The following is a 19,792-nucleotide window of genomic DNA, read 5'->3' as shown; positions in this document are numbered from 1 at the left end:
AAGCATATTGATGGACACACAGCCACATAAATGCATATTAAAAGTATAAATCTCACTGGTTAAGGTAAACATATAAACAAACAAATAGTAATGTAATATTGGAATGATGATGCACACATCATTTTTAACTCTAGTATAAAATCCAAAAAAGGAAAGGTTTAATAACTACTACCACAAAAATTGGTTAATGGATACATAGTATAGAAGAAATAAATTCTCACATCAATAATATAATGTGTGTGTGTGTGTGTGTGTGTGTGTGAAGTAAAAGTGAAGGGTTTTTGTGTGTGATTGAATTTAAACTGTTTTCAGTTTAAAATAAGACTGCTACAAGCTCTGGAGTCCAGTTGAGAGGTAAGTCCTTTCCTATCAATAATTAGTCTACATGGAAATAGATTAAACTCCCCAATCAAAAGACACAGACTGAATAAGTGGATAAAACAACAAGATCCAGCTATATGCTGTTTATAAGAGACTCACGTTAGATTTAGGCCACACATAGGTTGAAAGTGGAGAGATGGAAAAAGATATTCCATGCAAATGGCAACCAAAAGAGAACAGGGATGACTATATGTACATCAAACACAATAGTCAAAAACTGCCACAATGAGACAAAAATGTTCATTACATAATGATAAAAGAGTCAATTCACCAGGAAGATACAACAATTAAAAATGTACATGCACCCAACATCAGAGCACCTAAATATATAAAGCAAACATTGCCAGATCTAACAGGAGAAATAGACAGAAATACAATTACAATCAGAAACTTCAATATCACTCTTTCAATAATGAACAGATCATCCAGACAAAAAATTAATAACAGAACAGCAGACTTTAACAACACTATAGGTCAAATGGACCTAACAGACATACCTGAACATTCTACCCACAACCAGCAGAACACACATTCTCAAGCACACACAGAACATTCTCCAGGATAGATTACATGCTATGTCACAAAAAAAGTCTTAAGAAATTTAAAAAGATTCATAGACACAGACAAGAGTTTAGTGGTTGCCAGAGGGTAACGGGGGTGGGGGGTGGGGGGTGGGAGATGAGGGTAAGGGGGATCGAATATATGGTGATGGAAGGAGAACTGACTCTGGGTGATGAACACACAATGGGATTTATAGATGATGTAATACAGAATTGTACACCTGAAATCTATGTAATTTTACTAACAATTGTCACCCCAATAAATTTAATAAAATAAAATTAAAAAAAAAAAAGAAATTTACAAAGATTTAAATCATCCAAACTATCTTTTCCAACAACAATGGGATGAAATTAGAAACAACAGAAGAGAAAAATTCACAAACACATGGAGATTAAACAAGACACTCTTGAACAACCATTGTGGCAAAGAAGAAACGATAAAGGAAATAGAAAATATCTTGAGACAAAAAAAAATTAAAATACAACATACCAAAACTTACGGGATGCAATAAAAGCAGTATTAAGAGTTTATAGCAGTAAACACCTGCAGTAAAAAGAAGAATGATCTCAATAAACATCCTAATGTTATATAAATAAATGAAATAATGAATAGAAAAACAACAGAAAAGATCAATGAAACTAAGAGTTGGTTTTTAAAAAGGTAAACAATATCAATAAACCTTTAGTCAGACTAACAAAACAAAAAAAGAGAGAAGGCTCAAATAAATAAAATCATAAATGGAAGAGGAGACATTACAACTGATGCCACAGAAATAAAGATCATAAAGTACTCTTATGAACAATTATGCATCAACAAGCTGGACAACCTACAAGAAACGGATAAATTCCTAGAAACATATAAGTTGTAAAGACTAAATCAAGAAAATCTGAATAGACTAAAAAAACGAATCAGGAATTTGAATCGGTAATCAAAAACTTCCCAACAAATACAGCCCAGGACTAGACAATGTGAATTCGTCCTATCCTTGAACACCAGGCGTCTTTCCATTTATTTGTGACTGCTTTAATTGCTTTCATCAGTATTTTATACTTTTCAGTGTATATCTTTCTCCTACTTGGTTAAACTTATTTCTAAGAATTTTATTCTTTTTGGTGCTGTTGTAAATGAGATTGTTAGTTTCCTTTTTGGATAGTTTGTTGTTAGTGTATAGAAATGCAACTGATTTTTGTATGTTGATTTTACATCCTTCAACTTTGCCGAATTTGTTCATTAGTTCTAACAGTTTTTTAAACAGAGTCTTTATGGTTTTATACATAAAAGAGCACATCATCTGCAGAGGTAATTTTAATTCTACATGTCAAATGTGGATGCCTTTTATTTCTTTTGCTTGACTGTCCTGGCAAGGATTTCCAGTTTTGTGTTGAAAAAAAGTGGCGAAAGTGGGCATCCTTGCTATATTCTGGATCTATAGGGATGGTTTTCAGTTTTCACCAATGAGTATGATTAACTGTGGGCTCTTCATGTATGGTCTTTACTGTGTTGAGGCAAGTACCTTCTATACCTAATTTATTGAGAATTTTTCTTAGTAAAGACTGTTAAATTTTGTTAAATGCTTTTTCTGCATATACTGAGATAATCATGTGATTTCTAACCTTCTTTTGTTAATGTAGTATATCACATTGACTGATTTGTGTATGTTGAACCATCTTTGCATCCAAAGGATAAATCTGGTGGGATTTATAATCCTTTCAATATGCTGTTGAAATCAATGTGCCAATATTTTGTTGAGGATTAATGCATCCATGTTCATCAGGGTACTGGCCTAGAGTTTTCTTCTCTTGTAGTGTCTTTGTCTGGCTTTGCTACCAAGATGATGCTGTCTTCATAAAATGAGTTTAGAAGTATTCCCTCTTCTATTTTTGGGGGAGACTTTAAGAAAGGTTGCTCCTGGACTTTTCTTGTTGGGAGGTTATTGATTACTGATTCAAATTCCTTATTTGTTTTTGATCTGTTTCTTCTTGATTCAGTCTTAATAGCTTGTATGTTTCTAGGAATTTATCCATTGTTAATAATGTTCATATGACCCCAAGTAATCTATAGGTTCAATGCAATCTCTATCAAAATCCTACTGGAATTTTTCACAAAACTAGAAAACACAATCCTAAAGTTCATATGGAACCACAGAAGACCCATAACTAAAACAATCTTGAGAAAGAACAAAGATGGAGGCATCACAGTTCTTGATTCCAAACTATATGACTAAGTTATAATAATTAAACTATAGTATGTACTGGCATAAAAAAAAGATGCATAGACCAGTAAACTAGAATAGAGACCTCAGAAATCAACCTACATATATACGGAAAACTAATTTTCGACAAGGATGTTAAAAATACACAATGAGGAAAAGATAGTCTTCTCAATAAATGTTGCTGGGAAAAGTAGATATCCACATGAAAAATAATGAACTGGACCTTTATCTTACACCACACACAAAAATCAACTCAAAATGGATTAAAGACTTAACATAAGACCTGTAAATGTGAAACTCTTAGAATCATGAATGGGACTCTATCAAACTAAAAAGCTCCTGCACAGAAAAAGAAACCATCAACAAAACAAAGAGGCAACCAACTGAATGTGAGAAAATATTTGCAAACAACACCTCCGATAAGGGGCTAATATCCAAAAAATATAAAGAACTCATACAACTCAACAACAACAAAAAACAAACAATCCCAATTAAAAATAGGGATAGAGGACCTGAACAGACACTTCTCCCAGACACTTCTCCCACACACACAGCCAACAGATATATGAAAAGATGCTCAACTGCACTAGCTATTAGGGAAATGCAAATCAAATCCACAATGAAATACCACCTCACACCTGTTAGACTGGCTATTATCAACAAGACAAGTAATAACAAGTGTTGGAGAGGTTGTGGAGAAAAAGCAACCCTCATACACTGTTACTGGGAATGTAAACTGGTACAGCCACTATGGAAAACAATATGGAGGTTCCTTAAAAAATTAAGAATAGAATTATCAAATGTCTCAGCAATCCTTCTTTTGGGTATCTTCCAAAAGAATCTGAGAACATTTATCTGTAAAGATATACGTACCCCTATGTTCACTGCAGCATTATTCATGGTGGCGAAGACATGGAAACAACCAAAGTGTCCTTCAATAGATGATTGGATAAAGAAAATGTGGTACACACATACAATGCAATATTACTCAGCCATAAGAAAAGATGACATATTGCCATTTATGATAACATGGATGGATCTTGAGATTATCATGCTAAGTGAAGTGAGTGAGACAGAAAGTCGAGAACCATATCACTTCACTCATATGCGGCATATAAAACTGAAAGCAACAAATGAACAAGACAAACAAGTCAGAGACACAGACAACAGTTTAGTGGTTAGTAGAGGGTAAGGAGGGTGAGGGGTGGTAGAAGAGGGTTAAATGGGGTCAAATAGGTGATGGAAGGAGAACTGACTCTGGGTGGTGAACACACAATGCAATACACAGATGATGTATTATAGAAATGTACACTTGAAACCTATATAATTTTACTAACCAATGTCACCTCAATAAATTTAATAAAAATTAAAAAAGAAAACACACAGGGAAAACCTTCTTGACATTGGCCTTGGGAATGATTTCTTGGAGATGACACCAAAAGCACAAGCAACAAAATTAAAAATAAACAGGACTACATCAAACTTAAAAGCTTCTGCACAGCAAAGGAAACCATCAACAAACTGAAAAGGCAACCTGTCTATGGAATGGGAGATAACATTTGCAAAAAACATATCTGATAAAGGGTTAATATCCAAAATATATAAGCAATTCCTACAAGTCAATAGCAAAACAAACAAACAAAAACAAAAATCAACCTGATTAAAAGATGGGCAAAGAAACTGAATGGGACATTTCTCCAAAGAAGACTTACAAATGGCCAACAGGAAAATGCACAGATCCTCACAACAGTAATAATCATTTGATTTTCAATTGCAAACCAAACCACAGTGAGTTATCACTTCACACCTGTCAGGATGGCTATTATAAAACAAATAAAAGGTGAGTTTGTTGAGGATGTAGAGAAAAGAAAACCACTGTACACCATTGGTGGGAATGTAAATTGGTACAGCCATTATGGTAAACAGTATGGAGGTTCCTCAAATAATTAAAAAGAGAACTACCATATGATCTAGCAATCTGACTTCTGGGTATATATCTAAAAGAGTGGCGTCAGAATCTCAATGAGAGAGCTGTACTACCATGTTCAGTGAAGCATTATTTACAATAGCTAAGACATAGAAGTACCATAAATGTCCACCGATGAATGACTGGAAAAAATATATATATTTCTATACAATGGACTGTTTTTCAGCTTTAAAAAAGGAGGGAATTATGCCAGTTGCAACAACAGTTAATTAAACTTGGTGAACATTATGCTAAGTGAAATAAGCCAGACACAGAAGGATCCCACTTTCATGAGGAATCTAAAATAGTCAAATTCATAAAAACAGAACAGCAAGATGCTTTCCAGTAGAATGGCTGGGGGGAGTGTGAAACAGGGAGGTAGTAGTGAAAGGTTACAAAGTTTTGCTCATACAAGATGACCAAGTCTTAGAGATCCAGTGTACAGTGTAGTGCTGATAGCTAATGATACTGTATTGTATACTCAAAATGTGGCTTAGAGGGCACATTTTGTGTTACGTACTCTTATCACGTTCACAAACAAAAATAATGTGGACTTCTCTGGCTATAATAGCTCAATTTTGTTTTAATTTGCATTTCCCTAATTATGAATAAGTTTAAACATTTTTTTCATACATTGAAGGTTTCTCTTTATACTGTTCACAGTGAATTATTTTTCAGGTCTTTATTTCCTTTTTAAAATTTAGCTTTTGATAGTGTCATAACCTTTTCACCCCATAACTGCAAAACATTCATACTTCTGTGATACAGTTTTGCTCTTATTTCAATTAAAACTAATCATTTAAAAAAGGATTCATCACTATCGCCAGTGATGTCCATTTACTTTCAAGAACTTCCTAAGAACATGTGAGATTTATGGTTGCAAAACTTCATTTAATTTCTTCAAATGTAAATTAGATTTAAACCATAGAAGAGTCAAACCACACAACAAAACATGGATTATAAAATATTGAATATTCTCTGAAAAACTTATAAGGATAATGTTCAATACAGTAATAAAAATATTACCATGTAACTAATTAGCAGGGGGGTATATATAAGGAAATATTATGAAAAGTGAAAAGTGTGCAGTATAAATATAGACTTTATAGTTAAGGATATTTTAACATCTGACTCTGTGTTTATAACTTCGTATTGGAAATGATATGCTCTACGTAAATTGAGCTATTGCTCTTTGAAAATATTATCAGGGCCGGCCTGGTGGCTCAGGCGGTTGGAGCTCCGAGCTCCTAACGCTGAAGGCTGACGGTTCGATTCCCACACGGGCCAGTGGGCTCTCAACCAGAAACTTGCCGGTTTGACTCCCGCAAGGGATGGTGGGCTGCACCCCCTGAAAGTAACAATGGCGAATGGACCTGGAGCTGAGCTGCGCCCTCCGCAACTACGACTGAAAGGAGAACAATTGACTTGGAAAAAGTCCTGGAAGTACACACTGTTCCCCAATAAAGTCCTGTTCCCCTCCCCAACAAAATCTTCAGAAAAAGAAAATATACTTTTTATTTAAACATCTATTAGAATGGGTAAAGGATACATTACATAAAAGTAAAAATAGCATACACGATTTTTTTACAGCTATCTGGTCCTATCTGTTAGAACTGAGACACAAAAACAATCTGAGATTCTTCACTCTCAGTAGAGCAGGAGAGAAACTCTAGTAAAAATGCAGTTCTGCAAAGAGAGACATTTTCACAGTCTCACTTCCAGTGCACAATCAGTACCTTTGCAAAAGGTTCAAATTAAGAAAATAACAGTCATGTTAAGTCAGGATCCTCTCAAGGCTCAGAAAAATTTCCAAAGCTCTTTTGAAAGTTAACTTGGACGGGAGAGCCATGGTGGGAAATAAACCAAATGGAACATAACTTTCCTTAAAAGAGTAGCTTCAGGGCAGCAAGATTTTCATTATGTCTTACAGAAGTATATATTAAAGCCTCGAATTGTATTCCTGTCAATGTTATTCCTGATGAATGTAATGGAATCTGTGACGAATGCTCATTGTTCTTATGATGACTAGAGAAAGCTCTACGCAATCACTGTCTTTGGACAGAAAACTCAAGAGTTGCAGGCTGTTACCTTGAAAACACAGGGTCAATTCTACACTGTGCCCTCTTTTTTTTTGGCACCACACTGGATGGCAGTCATCCCCCCATGGGACAGTGGTGAGAAGAGGGGCTGCCTCATTTCCTCCCTAGAGTCTACCTTCGTGGGACATGTCTGAGGCTCCACAGCAGCGGGGCAGCCGCCAGAGAGGAGAAAACCCCTCTAAGAAACGATTTCATCTGTAGGGCACAAATCAAAAGTCCTGATTCTCTGCGTGAAAGTTATGTTGGCTTTAGTGCTAGGCCACGCGCAGTGTAAATGAGATGGCAGAGGAGGAAGGCAGTGGTTAATGTGATTAAGAGGGAAATACCAAGCAAAACTTGATTGGAATCCTTTAGCCACACTGCATCAAAGTTCTAACAGTAAATAAACATTGTACAGTGAAAACAACATGTGAGACAGGCTGACAATACTTTGAAAGCCATGTTTACTGAACATAGTTGAAAACAGACAGGTAACAATGAACCCTGAAACTGGAAGCAGAGTACTGAGCCTTGAGACCCGAGTGACTGGGGCAGATCAGTCTCTCGGATGAATTTCCGTTTCCTCATCTGCAAATCAGCAATAACAACACTTTCCCTAAGCTCCCTTGGGACTGTTGTGAAAATTCAATGACTATGAAAATCCCTTGCTGTATGAAAGTTAAGAAAAAAAAGTATCCAAACAAAAAACCTGCACATTATCAGTAAGTACAAAAACAAGTTGAATTGCATACAGATCTTATAATGTGAGTTTAGATATTTTAAAAATAATAATATACAACCATGTATTGAATAGTTTCTATGTGCCAACTACTATTCTAAAAGCTTTTTATAGGTTATTTTACTTAATCTTACAAGCAACCATTTCAGATAGATGGTATGATTTATGTTATCCAACTCAGAGACATTAAATAACTTGACAAAAGTCATATAGTTGCTAGGTAACAGCAGTGATTTAAATCCAGGTCAACTGGAGAGTAGAGACCAAGCTCTTACACGTATAGTCTCTTCTTAATTAACTATATATGTCTGCCTACCTATCATCTATCTATCTATCTATCTATCTATCTATCTATCTATCTATCTATCTATCTATCTATCTATCTATCTATCTATCTCTATCACCTATCTATATTTTGCTGATCAGACCAGTTAATGTCCTCTGATTTTTTTCTTGTCAGAGCATCTATTGTGGTAAGACTTCTTTATGTCTTTTCTAATTTCTTTGAGGTCTGAGACTTTTGGTTATTTTTACCCTCAAAATATAGTTAACGTTTATAATTTACAACAACAAAAAAAAGGAGGATGGCTACATAAATGAGCAAAAATAGTTAATCTGATTTTGGAATGTATCCTGTGCCTATTTTTTCCACACGTAAAGATCAGTTTGCAATCCTGTATTTTGTAGATGATCCTGAAAGCTCTAGAGATAGTCTAGTGTCTAGGTTATCCCCCTGACCCCCCCCCCCACAGCAACATGATGTGGAGGGGGCTTATTCTAGAAATATTTAAGCTCCTTTGGGGAGCCAGTAGAATGGACGAGAAACTTCAGGGTGACACCTAGACTACTGTCAAACCAAACATAATTTTTTTACAACTGTTTTGATTCACTAAAATCTCTCCCTATTCAGACTCATACTGAATATAAATATTGAAATGACAAAATGAGATGATAAACTGAAAATACTTCAAATTGTATGTCAGGGTAAAACACTACTCATTATTACATATTTACCAATTAGTCAATGATTAACAAACATGTGTGGGAGGGGGTATTTATGCTCATGTAATTTCGTGTGAGAGTCACTGCTGCAAAAGGAATCCCGCCTCTGTCACAGCCATCTGAAGGTCACTTGCTGGTTACCTTCCATAATGAGGGACGTTTGCCTAACCCTAACAGTAACCCCCTAAAAAAATGTTGGTTTATCTCACTGGCTATCCAAATATAAACACTATGTAATTACAAATAAGTCAACTGCTGAGCTGACTGTACTTTAGTTACCGTGTTTCCCTGAAAATAAGACCTAGCCAGACCATCAGCTCTAATGCGTCTTTTGGACCAAAATTAATATAAGACCCGGTCTTATATTAAAATAAGACCCAAAGACCCGGCCTTATTTTAATATAAGACCGGGTATAGTATAATAATATAATATAATATAATTAATATAATATAATATAATATAATATAATATAACATAACATAATATAATACTGGGTCTTATATAAGACCGGCTCTTATATTAATTTTTGCTCCAAAAGACGCATTAGAGCTGATGGTCTGGCTAGGTCTTATTTTCGGGGAAACACGGTAGTCGCAGGCAGTCACTGCTCTCGCACGAACGCCTTTTTGTATAACCACACTAAGATCCCCTTAGATGTGCTAATAGAGAGGGATAAGGACACAAAGCAGCAACGAGGAATGGGAGAAAAACCAAATGCCCTTTGTCTTTGCGTTAGAACCCACCCAGAAGCACAATCTGCTTTAGATACTGATGCTCCTGGGGGGTGAGCATATGCATAGATGTGTGCATCCACCATGATCTCCTGCCTCTGTCCTGGCTCTGTGGCTGGAGCTACCTTGGACACAGCCAGCTGAAGTGCAGGATGAATTAACCACTTGCACGGAAGGGTCAGCTCTCTAGTTGTCAATACCAAGTTACGCCAAACACCCTTCCTGCCTACAGTGTCACGAGTGTGGTGGACAATATTATATTCACAACACTTTAGGGACCTCCCATCAGGATTCTGCTGGGACGATGAGCAAGAAAGAAACAACCTGTGCTGTGCTCCTCTTGCTCATGTTTCCCCCGTTGGCCCCTGACTGATCCACTCAGACTCCATCCTCTCAGGCAGTCTCAGGACGTGCAGGAGAGCCAGAAAGGAAGCGAAGGACAGAGTGGAGGGGGCCTTCTCCAGGCTTGCACCATACATACCCGCATTTACAACACCCAGTGGTAGCCCTGAGAGCAGAGCCAGCACAGGACAGCTGATCTGGTCACCCTGCTTCAGCCGAGAAACAACAACGTGCTTCACTGAAAGAGCCCAGGTCTGGAGTCTGGCCTGAGTCTGCACCCAGGCACTAACTAGCTGTGCACCTCTGGCAAAGTCGCTCAACCTTCCCGGGACTCAGCTTTCTTACCAGTGTAATGGTGTGTGTGTGGGGGGGGAGGTTCGGGGGCGGGGTGCTGGGGGGGCCTAGGGCTTTCCCACGGCATTTGGGATTTCACGGTGTTGGCAGAGTAAGTGCGTGGCCTTTGGATGCACAGTTGTTGGATCCGTTTTCCTAAATTTCTGGTCAGACACAGACTAGTCACTAGAATGCAGACACAGCTTTGAAGATTTTCTGGAAAGAAGATTGAGCTATCTTTCTAAAGAGATATTTGGAAGAAAAGCCTGAGAGGAGAGGTCGAGAGAGAGGCCTTCGGAGAGAAGGGAGGACGGCTTTGAAAGTAAGTTACTGCCCAAGATCTGAAGGACGGGAAACCTGCTTCACTGAGAAATTGCTGACGGACAGAAACAACCTCTTAGCCCTGTCAAGTAAACTGCCACTGTGGAGAGAAGCAGAATGAAAATAAAAGAAGTTGACACGTGAGCCACTTGAAGGTCTCTGTGAGGCAGAAACATTAACCTCCCCCAAGGGGGCTTAGCTGGGTGATCGTTCAAGGAGTAAAGAACCTCGGGCTCGAACATCCAGCAAAACACAGATCAGTGCAGAGTGCAGTCCACCAATTCACTCTGCAAATGACTTTGGAATCAGACCAATTTACTCCCCAACACTGTTCAGAGAACAAGTTGGATCTTCTAAAGAAAGAAAAAGGTAAACAAGCAAGCAAGTAAAAAATAAAACCAAAACATTAAAACCCTCTCAGCTGGCTTTCACTTAGATGGCCAGCAGTAACTATGCGTGCAATAGCTAAGAAAACATATTCACAAACACACTACAATCAAGATTCTCTTATTCAAAGAAATAGTCTTTCATTCAAAGGATAGGAACCTGGTTGGCTTTAACACGAACTATAATCAAAGAGGACTCTTATCTTCATGAAAAGTCATTCCATGGCAGAAAAATAGTGGAAACAATTTTACATACCTCTCTTCCCTGAGGGATTCCAAGAATTTGGAAGCATCGCGGAATGGAAAAATGTCACAGTGTTACAAAGCACTTGAAAAAGAGGTTGTTATAATAGTTCTATATTTCAGCACAGAGTGATATTTAGGAGTTATGATTATCTCTGTTGAATAAAGTCAACTGCATTTTTGTGGATCAGAAAATAAGTAACATTTCCATTTTAATCGTGTTTGGGTACATTATATTTTAACTAGCATTTAGTGATCGTGTGGAGTACATAACATTAATTACATTTAAAATACAAGCAAGTCATTATTTTTATTAGTGCAGGAAAACTAAATGTGATTTTTGTGAAATGGATGGGAATAGTTCACCTGTTTAGGTGACATATACTGCACTTAGATATCCAATCGGAATTTTTTTTTAATTCAAAAAGGTCTAATACTCTGATGATGATGCCTTTTAATAACAGACAAAGACATCGTGTACATATATTTTATCATATAATCATTTTCATTGTAACACAGCAGTAGTACTAGCCTAGAAAAGATCCTCCTGGGAATTCATTTCAAATTATTGAAGCAGCTGTTTCTTCAGTTTAAAATAAAATATCCATAACAACTTCACACATGACAGATGCAAGGTAAGAACTAGATTCCACAGTGTGAGCTAAAAGCAGATGTTTTGAATGATCATATTTATAACCAGATACAATAAATCTTAGTTACCTATAGTAAGGTTTCATGAATACACTTTTCCCAAAATTTCTTCAAATGTGCTTCATTTGGTTTCTTGTATTTTGGAGAACTAGGCTTCATGGAATATAAATACTATATAAATTCTTATGTATCTGGTCTTTTTTATTATTGCTCATTTCATATGCTTCTTCAAGACTAGAAGCAGTGTTAGGGCATTGAAATTTAATATATTTATTTAATTCCACACATTTCTGCCACTCAGTTCAAAGTCAGAAGACTCTTTCTTTTAAAAAATACCCTCCTGACTCCTAGAAAGACTGACACCTTTAAGTCTCAGAATAAGCAGTTTGCTTGGTGAATGACAACTTATTATCTTTAGTGAACGTCAATATATAATTAGAATTTTTAAAAACTATGAACAATGTGAAAACTTAAAGAAGAGTTTGATGGTAAGAGTGATAGACCAGAGTTATGAATGTCTTCCATTTGATTTTGTTATCTTACAGTGATCACTAGTTTTCCTTTCGCACACTGACTGACTTACATTTCTAAACTAACACAGTTATGGCTTAGTGTGTTAGTTAGTTAGGAACCCAAGTGATCTGGCATCACAAGATGGAGTTCGTGTTCTAGCTTTGCTTCTTTCTGGTTGTACATCTTTAGCAGATACCATGAGCTCCCCCAAGTTCCTGACAGCGTGACTGTTGTCAAGAACAGATATTAAATTATATACATAGACCATTCCTTTGTAATATATAGGAATTGTATTCCCAGGCAATGCACGTATGTTCTCAGTTTTCTATAGGTAAACGGCCAGATGTGTGTCACAGGCTATGGGTAGGCCCCTTCTTTAGCTTTGTTCCTACTATGGCAAAGCGTTATGTATAGCTTTATATGGCTGTTAAAATAAGTCACAGATTAGCTCAGAGCATCTCTATTAAATCTTACCCTTCCCCTGATGAGAAGGCAATTTCCCTAACAACGACATCGTCAATGACAAAGGCAAGTATAGGAGAAAAACTTCCAGTTGAACTAATGTGAAACCCGTTTGTGAATTATATGTGTGTGTGGGGAGGCGTGGGATGGGGGGGAATAAAGCTTTTAAATTATACAGTGAAAACAAACAAACAAAAAAAAAACGAGCCATCACCTCTGCATGATGCTCTTCATTTTGCTGTAGGACTTCTATGCAGAGCTCAGCTAGATGAAGAACATCCTCCAGCTTTCTAGCCGGACTCGCCTGGTTCATGGTCTCTACAGAAAAAACAAATCAGAATACTGTTACCTTAACAATAAAAAGCCAAACATATTTTCAGATGGACTAGGGAGACAAAGGTGTTGAAATAGAATGAGAAAGGATGTTTTTGAGAAATCAGAGATGCAAGAAATACAAACACATACATTCTTAAAAAAAAAAAAAAAAGAACGAAAAGAAAAAAGAAAAGCAAACCAGTTCACCAGACTGCAGAAAATATTTCATCCACAAAGCAATCACAGGGAACGGCAAATGCTCTGCCATTTAATATATAAGAACTAACAGGTGCATCAGCACATTAGATGCTCAGTTTCTGCAACAAGCAAGTTGTACTTCTCCTCAAGGTCAGAGACACAAAGAGAGCAGATACCACAGTCTTTTCCTTCTCTCTGTATTGTATTACCAATACAATGCCATTCTCACCAGATGAGTCATTCCTGGCATTTGCAAAACCCATGCTTTTTTGTTGCTATTTAAATTCCCAGCCTGACATGTCTATAGTTCATGTTGATTTTAAATTCAAGAAGTAGAAAGTCACCTAAAACAACTCCGACAGCCTGCAATTAACTGATTTCCTCCCCTCCTTCCCTGCTCACCACCACCTTGCCCTCTCCAACTGGGGAGGAGCGGGGAGGCGTTCTTTGAAGCTGAAGGTTCTTCTAGCATTAAAGCAAAGGGGTCTACAAAGGCCAGGCCGCAATGGGGTTAAGTTCAGCTACTGGAAATTCAATAACACAGAAGGCAAAGTAGTTGATTTCAGAAATGCAACAAACTGGCAGAAATTAGAGGTGCCCTGTGTAACTAAACCGTTTCAACACTGAATGCGAAGCATAGTTTCCAAGAAGGCCATTCAAGATAAACGTCTTCATGGGCTCTCTCTTTGCCCCAGTATGGAAGTTGTAAGGAAGCAAAATCAAATTTTCAAGAAAAGAGCTTTTTATGTGCAACCTAAGGAGACTTTTTTGTTTTGTTTTTGGTCTTCTGCTATAGCTCTTTTCCGTCAATTTCTCCCTAAAACTTCAGCTTTAATTTTGGAGGAGACTCTTCCATTTGCTCTTAAATTTGTTCCCGAGGGATGTACAATAGTGTAGTGGTCACTGCTTATGGTTGGTGCTTGCTCATTAAATATTTATTATAAGTTGACTCTAGGTCACAGTGTGAGGCACATGGGGGTGACCATCCCCCAACCCTGGGACACATCCCACTAAATTCCCCTGTAGGACGGAAAGCCATTGACTGTGATCAAAGAGTGCACTAGTTCGTCAGGAAAACCAGACTGCCCACCACCACATCCCTGAGTGTGCCTACACCATCCTTAGCTGTGGGAAGTAGGAGGGAGTATAAGGTATGTCTCTGATCTTAAACAACTCACACTCCAAAATTGGCTACTGAAAAGGATCGTCAGACATCAACTATCCAACCTTCCATCTGTTTCATGAAAACCTCAACATCCTCAAACAAAGAGGGAGTCGGGAGGCTCGGCACTTTGCCCCACACTCTGCTTCGTTGGGCGCAGCTCCAGCTATCATAGTCTGGACAAGACCTTTAAGAAAACCTTGCAAACAATGTGAAGCAAACGTAGCCATGACACAAGAGATATGAGAAGAGAGTGCGGGCAGCAGGTGAATTTGGGGGGGATCAGCCGGGAGGTAAGAAGGACGGACATGAAGCAAATCCTAAAGAAGTAACAAATGACCTGGGTAAGAAGAGGAGACGTTTCTAGAAAAGTTTGTATTAGATATGTGATACATTTCAGAGGAAGGTGATGGCGATGATGGTGACATACGTTACCATTTATTGAGAGCCAGTTATGTGTCAGGTACAGCAGGAGGAACTGCCCACGTTATCACACTAAGTTTCCTAATAGCTTTAAGTTATTTGTTCTTTTATTCATGTAACTAATAAGATAAGGAAACAAGCTTGGAAGAGATCAAAATGCAATAGATAATAAGTGGGGAAGATGAGGCCTGAACTTAACGTGGGCTCTTATCATTACTGCCTTGTACTTGCCTGGCTGGGGGATCTGATGGGTGATGAGCCCACGGTCAGACTGTGGAAGGCTCGGAGTACGCCAGTAAGTAGACTGGATAACTATATCCCATGGATAACCTGGGGATAATGGTTCTTAGCAGGGCTTTTGAATGAATTGATTTGAGGAAAGTGTATTTGGTGGTTTTGTAGAACAAAGAAGGTTGGTGAGGTTGTGTGACGTGCATCCTGAGGGTCAGGCCTAGTGATGTGGAGACCTAGGGCAAGACAGCAGTGGGAACAGAAAAGAAGAGCAAGGTGCAGGGACGCTTTGCAGAGAGAAAAGTCCTTGTGAGTGACTAGAAATTACAGGACACAGAGAGTGACCTTGAGGTTTAGAGACTGCATGGCTCAGAGAAGGATGATGCATGGCTGATGAGACTAGGGAATGGGTCTTCTTCAGTGGGCCATCCCCTGTATTTTAGGACTAATTATCATACACGTATAACAATAATTGTAAAATCTTCATGCACAGGGAGTTAGGATACCTGGATCTTCTGCTTGGAAAATTCCTACTCATTATTCAAGACCCAACCTTAATGCTACCTGAAATGTGGGACCTTCTCCCAGTTCTGGGCCTGAATGTTTTGCTCCTCTCTCTGAGTTCTCTATTACAGGCTTGGGAACTGGGTCTCCATATCTTTTACTCACAATATCCTGAACAGGTTTTGAACCATGAAAGGTACTTAAGGAATGTTCACTGAGAATGTAGTGTTATAATTTTTGACGAAAAGCATGTTAAAAATAAGATCAATACCCCAATGATTTCACTTAACTTTGTGTCGGATTACAAACAGCTCCAATGTCACTAACACACCAAGCGTGGACTAGACAGTAAGTCCACAATAAAATTCAGCTGTAGTCTGAGAAAACTGCTCAAATAACTGATGAATGCTGCATACTTAAATTATTAAAGAAAGACATTTTTTGGAAAAGAGTTTTCAAAATAATTTTTAACTCTCAAGAGCCTATCACTTATATTCTTGAATTTCTCCATCTTTAAATTGAGGGTGTTGATTTAAATTGAGGATTCTTAAGCCAGGGACACAGGAAGAAGTTTTAGGGGGTCCTGGAATGCCTTAAAATGATATGCTAATTTTTGTGTACAGAGGCATTTTTGGAGAGAGAAGGATTATAACTTTCAGATTCTCAAAGTAGTTCATAAACCAAAGAAATTATCAGTGAACTGTATAATCTCTAAGATTCCTTCTAGCTGAGAGATTCTATGCTTTCTATAAATGTGGGCTTTATCTATATTGGACTGTATTATTTCAACGTATTTATATATGTTTGTATCATGTGTTTTTCATAAAGAAAGGAAAAGGCAACACAATTTGTTTTATCACAGAAGAGAAACTTATTTTTCCTACATACGTTAGAAGGTTATTACTGAATCCTCACAACCATTCTATAAATTAGGGAATCGTGACCCTCACTTCCAGATTAGGAAAAAGACTCTTGGAGCGGTGAGAGAAGATGCTGGCAATACAGATACTGGCTGAGACGGGACGAACTTTTACCTACGATGCTATACAAGCAGCAATGATACAATGACTTGAATTCTTTTTCATTTGCAATTCTCTGGAGTAACACACACACAACTGAGTGTATGAATATATTCAGTAGAAACTTCTGAAGTTGCTGAAAGTGTGAGGAGTTCATAAAGTCTCACATCCTTAGCCACAAGTATGCAATAATGGAAAAGAATCACAGAAACCTCAAAACTTAATTCTGTTTACATAAGATTCTGTCAAAACCAGCTTTTACATTTGACACCACCTCAAGTAAAAACTCTGACAGTACCCTTCGTCCTACTGAAATTTAAAAACAGTCTAAAACATTTTATTCTTCTAGATTAAATTTACTGACAGGATCAAAACCTGGCACTTGAACATAATGGCCACTCTAATACTTTAAATAAACAGCATTTTTATCAAGTACACTATGTATGCCATCTCGGGCTGTCACCCATTTGGTGACAGCCTAGCAGGTTAATGCATTCTACTGGCAGAACTCTGTTAGATAACAGGGTTATCAATAGCTCCACTAAAACTCTGAATGCTGTGAATATTTGAGAATTCCTCCTTAAAATGTTCACTTTCACTCTTTTGGTAGCATTTCCACAGCGTTACAGACGTCTACGTTCTTCAAGATTCACACCAAGTTGCTGATTGTCATAATACATTTCAAACAGTGACATTTAAAACAAATATGCCCAAAGTAGCAAGTTTTCTTGATGAATTTTAATGCACTTCATTTGGCTATAAGCTTCCTTCATTTTCAAACATTTTTACTTTTCTGTGAAAACACTCCTTGGCTCCTCGAAGCAGCTCCTTTTCCTTATATTTCTACAGTTAGGAAGCGATCTCACTGGAGGCAAGGTAGGGAGGTGGAAAGATGTAAGAAGACAGCCTGACTGTTGTGCTGTAATTCTGCTTTCCAGGACATTCTCCTCTGCTGCCTCCCTTCCTGCCATTTCCTGTCAAAGTCCCTGGTGGTGCACACACAATGATCTCATGGTGACAGTTATAAGAGGACATGGAGAGAAGACCAGTGAGATCCCTTCAATTCCTCTCTCTCCTTATGGGATATGTAGAAACGTGGACTGTGTTTGACCTTAACTTGTAACAGACGGGTTCCATCTGCGCACGCAGCTAAACAAGAAACAGAATTCAAGATGGAGTTGGGTTGAACGGCGATGGACATAATCCCATCACAATATTGCCTTGTCTTCTTTCCCTTGCATCTAGGTCATGATGACCAGCTAGGATGCATCAAAAAATACTATCTGTATATGTACTCAGATTTCTTGCTTGGTTCTTTCACATCCCTAGATTGTGTGGCCCTGACTTTGATTGAACAACCAGGTACTGCACGTAAGGTGCTGTACTAACAACGAGGGGCTAGAAAATGATGAACAATATTTCCGCTTTCACAGAATATATGTATCTCTCTGCCTAACCAAATTATAAGGTAGACGATAGCCACACATCATCCAATTTTCATCACCATAAGGAAGTTTTGTAGTAAATCTCTGATACAGAGTGAATTGAATGCACTCAGGATGCAAGAACAAAGTTATTAGCTTGCAAGAAATGGAATCAAAGATACGTCACTAGGACGGCTTTAACTCCCTCAGGTGTAACAGATGGGATTCTGCAAAATGAAATTATTCTTTTAGTGGGTGTTTGAGCTCAGAAACTTTAGATCAGAGGAAGCTACTAGCAGTCTAACGTTAACGTCTCCTACTTTTTTCCTCCTCCCATTTGAAGAAAAAGAAGTCCCTCTCCTGTTGCTTTTCCCTCCTTCTAAAGAACATAAACCAGAAGAAGCCCTGACATTCAGGAGGTAATTGAGGGGAGGAACTACTAAGACTTAAGAAAGGACTACGGAGATAATTGCACACCCCGGGAAGAAAGAGGGGGAGGAAATGGGAAAATGACCACTATCTAGGGAAAGGGGTTACAGGAAGGCCCACAGTTTGGAAGCAGAAGGGAGATTAGAAACATGAAAGCATTTACCCGGAACATGCTCTGGAGACCCACGCAGAAAAGCTTTGCCTTGAAAGGTTTTAAAGAACAAGTGGGGCCATGGATACAGCATTTGATTTCCCCTACCTGGACCCCAAAGTTCATCCAGTGGCAAGGACTGCAAGCATCCTCTCTGTGGACAGAATGGATCCCTCCATTTCCTGTCCTCACAACCCACCCAACAAAGTAGATTGCTACCCTCCATCTTGTGCACCCCATAGAAATATAAGGAAATACCACATCCCTCACAACCCCCCGCCCCCACACACACACACCGCTAGGGGCACAGAAACACTTTGTTCGAATTGGAGATCAGAAAAGATTCCATCAGAGTGATAGTCTCCATGTCCGATGCCTTCTTCCACTCATCAATCCCTTTGGGCTGGCTCAGGGAATTTTTACTGGCTTTCTAGCCTGTCCTCACTTAAACCTTAATTCTTGTCAGATCTGAGTCAGTTGGAAAATCTAAGTTTTTACTGAAATTTTTGGACCTCTCCACCAGCAACCTGTGCTAAGCAACACAGTGCCAGAGCCTAACACAGGTAGGCAGCTGGGCGTCCCAATCCAGGCCAGATGGCAACAGTCATGGGCCTTTTCATCCCAAGATGGAAGGGGGTAGGAGATCAAATACTTCCTTTGCCATTAAACAAAAACACCCCTCCCCTCCAAACCTGTCTGCTACTTTCTTTAGAGCTTGTCTCTAGATGAGATGATTCTGGGGGGGTGGGGAACTCTCTCACTTAGTCCCCTAGAGGGAACAGTATATAACTTTCTGGTTAATAAGACGGCCTCAGAATCTAGGGGAGAGGTAGTTTCTAAAATTAAACCCCGCTTCCCCAACTCGTTAGGGTCAATCTAATTATATTTATCCAATATCTGACCCCCAAGACCTGACCTAGGCAGCTAATGCAAGAGAATGGTGTCTCATTGACTCCCTCTCCTAGTTTGTCTGTCTGCAACCTACATGCTATTATGGTTCTATGAATGTTGGAA

At 38.3% G+C, this 19,792-nt stretch overlaps 1 protein-coding gene across 11 annotated transcripts in view; it reads right to left on the bottom strand.

Moving 5' to 3' along the window:
- The window catches only part of CADPS2 (calcium dependent secretion activator 2), a 479,588-nt gene that overhangs the window by 76,429 nt on the left and 383,367 nt on the right, over positions 1-19,792 (bottom strand). For all 11 annotated transcript variants that reach the window (XM_088799948.1, XM_088799951.1, XM_088799947.1 and 8 more), the window contains one exon: positions 13,137-13,240. In XM_088799948.1, the coding sequence (XP_088656074.1) occupies positions 13,137-13,240 (104 nt within the window). The remainder of the gene's footprint in view (positions 1-13,136; positions 13,241-19,792) is intronic.

This window comes from Rhinolophus sinicus, chromosome 8 (genome assembly GCF_057876585.1).
Source record: "Rhinolophus sinicus isolate RSI-liver-muscle chromosome 8, RSI-T2T, whole genome shotgun sequence".
In the NCBI taxonomy this organism is placed as follows: domain Eukaryota; kingdom Metazoa; phylum Chordata; class Mammalia; order Chiroptera; family Rhinolophidae; genus Rhinolophus; species Rhinolophus sinicus.
This window is presented reverse-complemented; position numbering and strand designations above follow the sequence as displayed.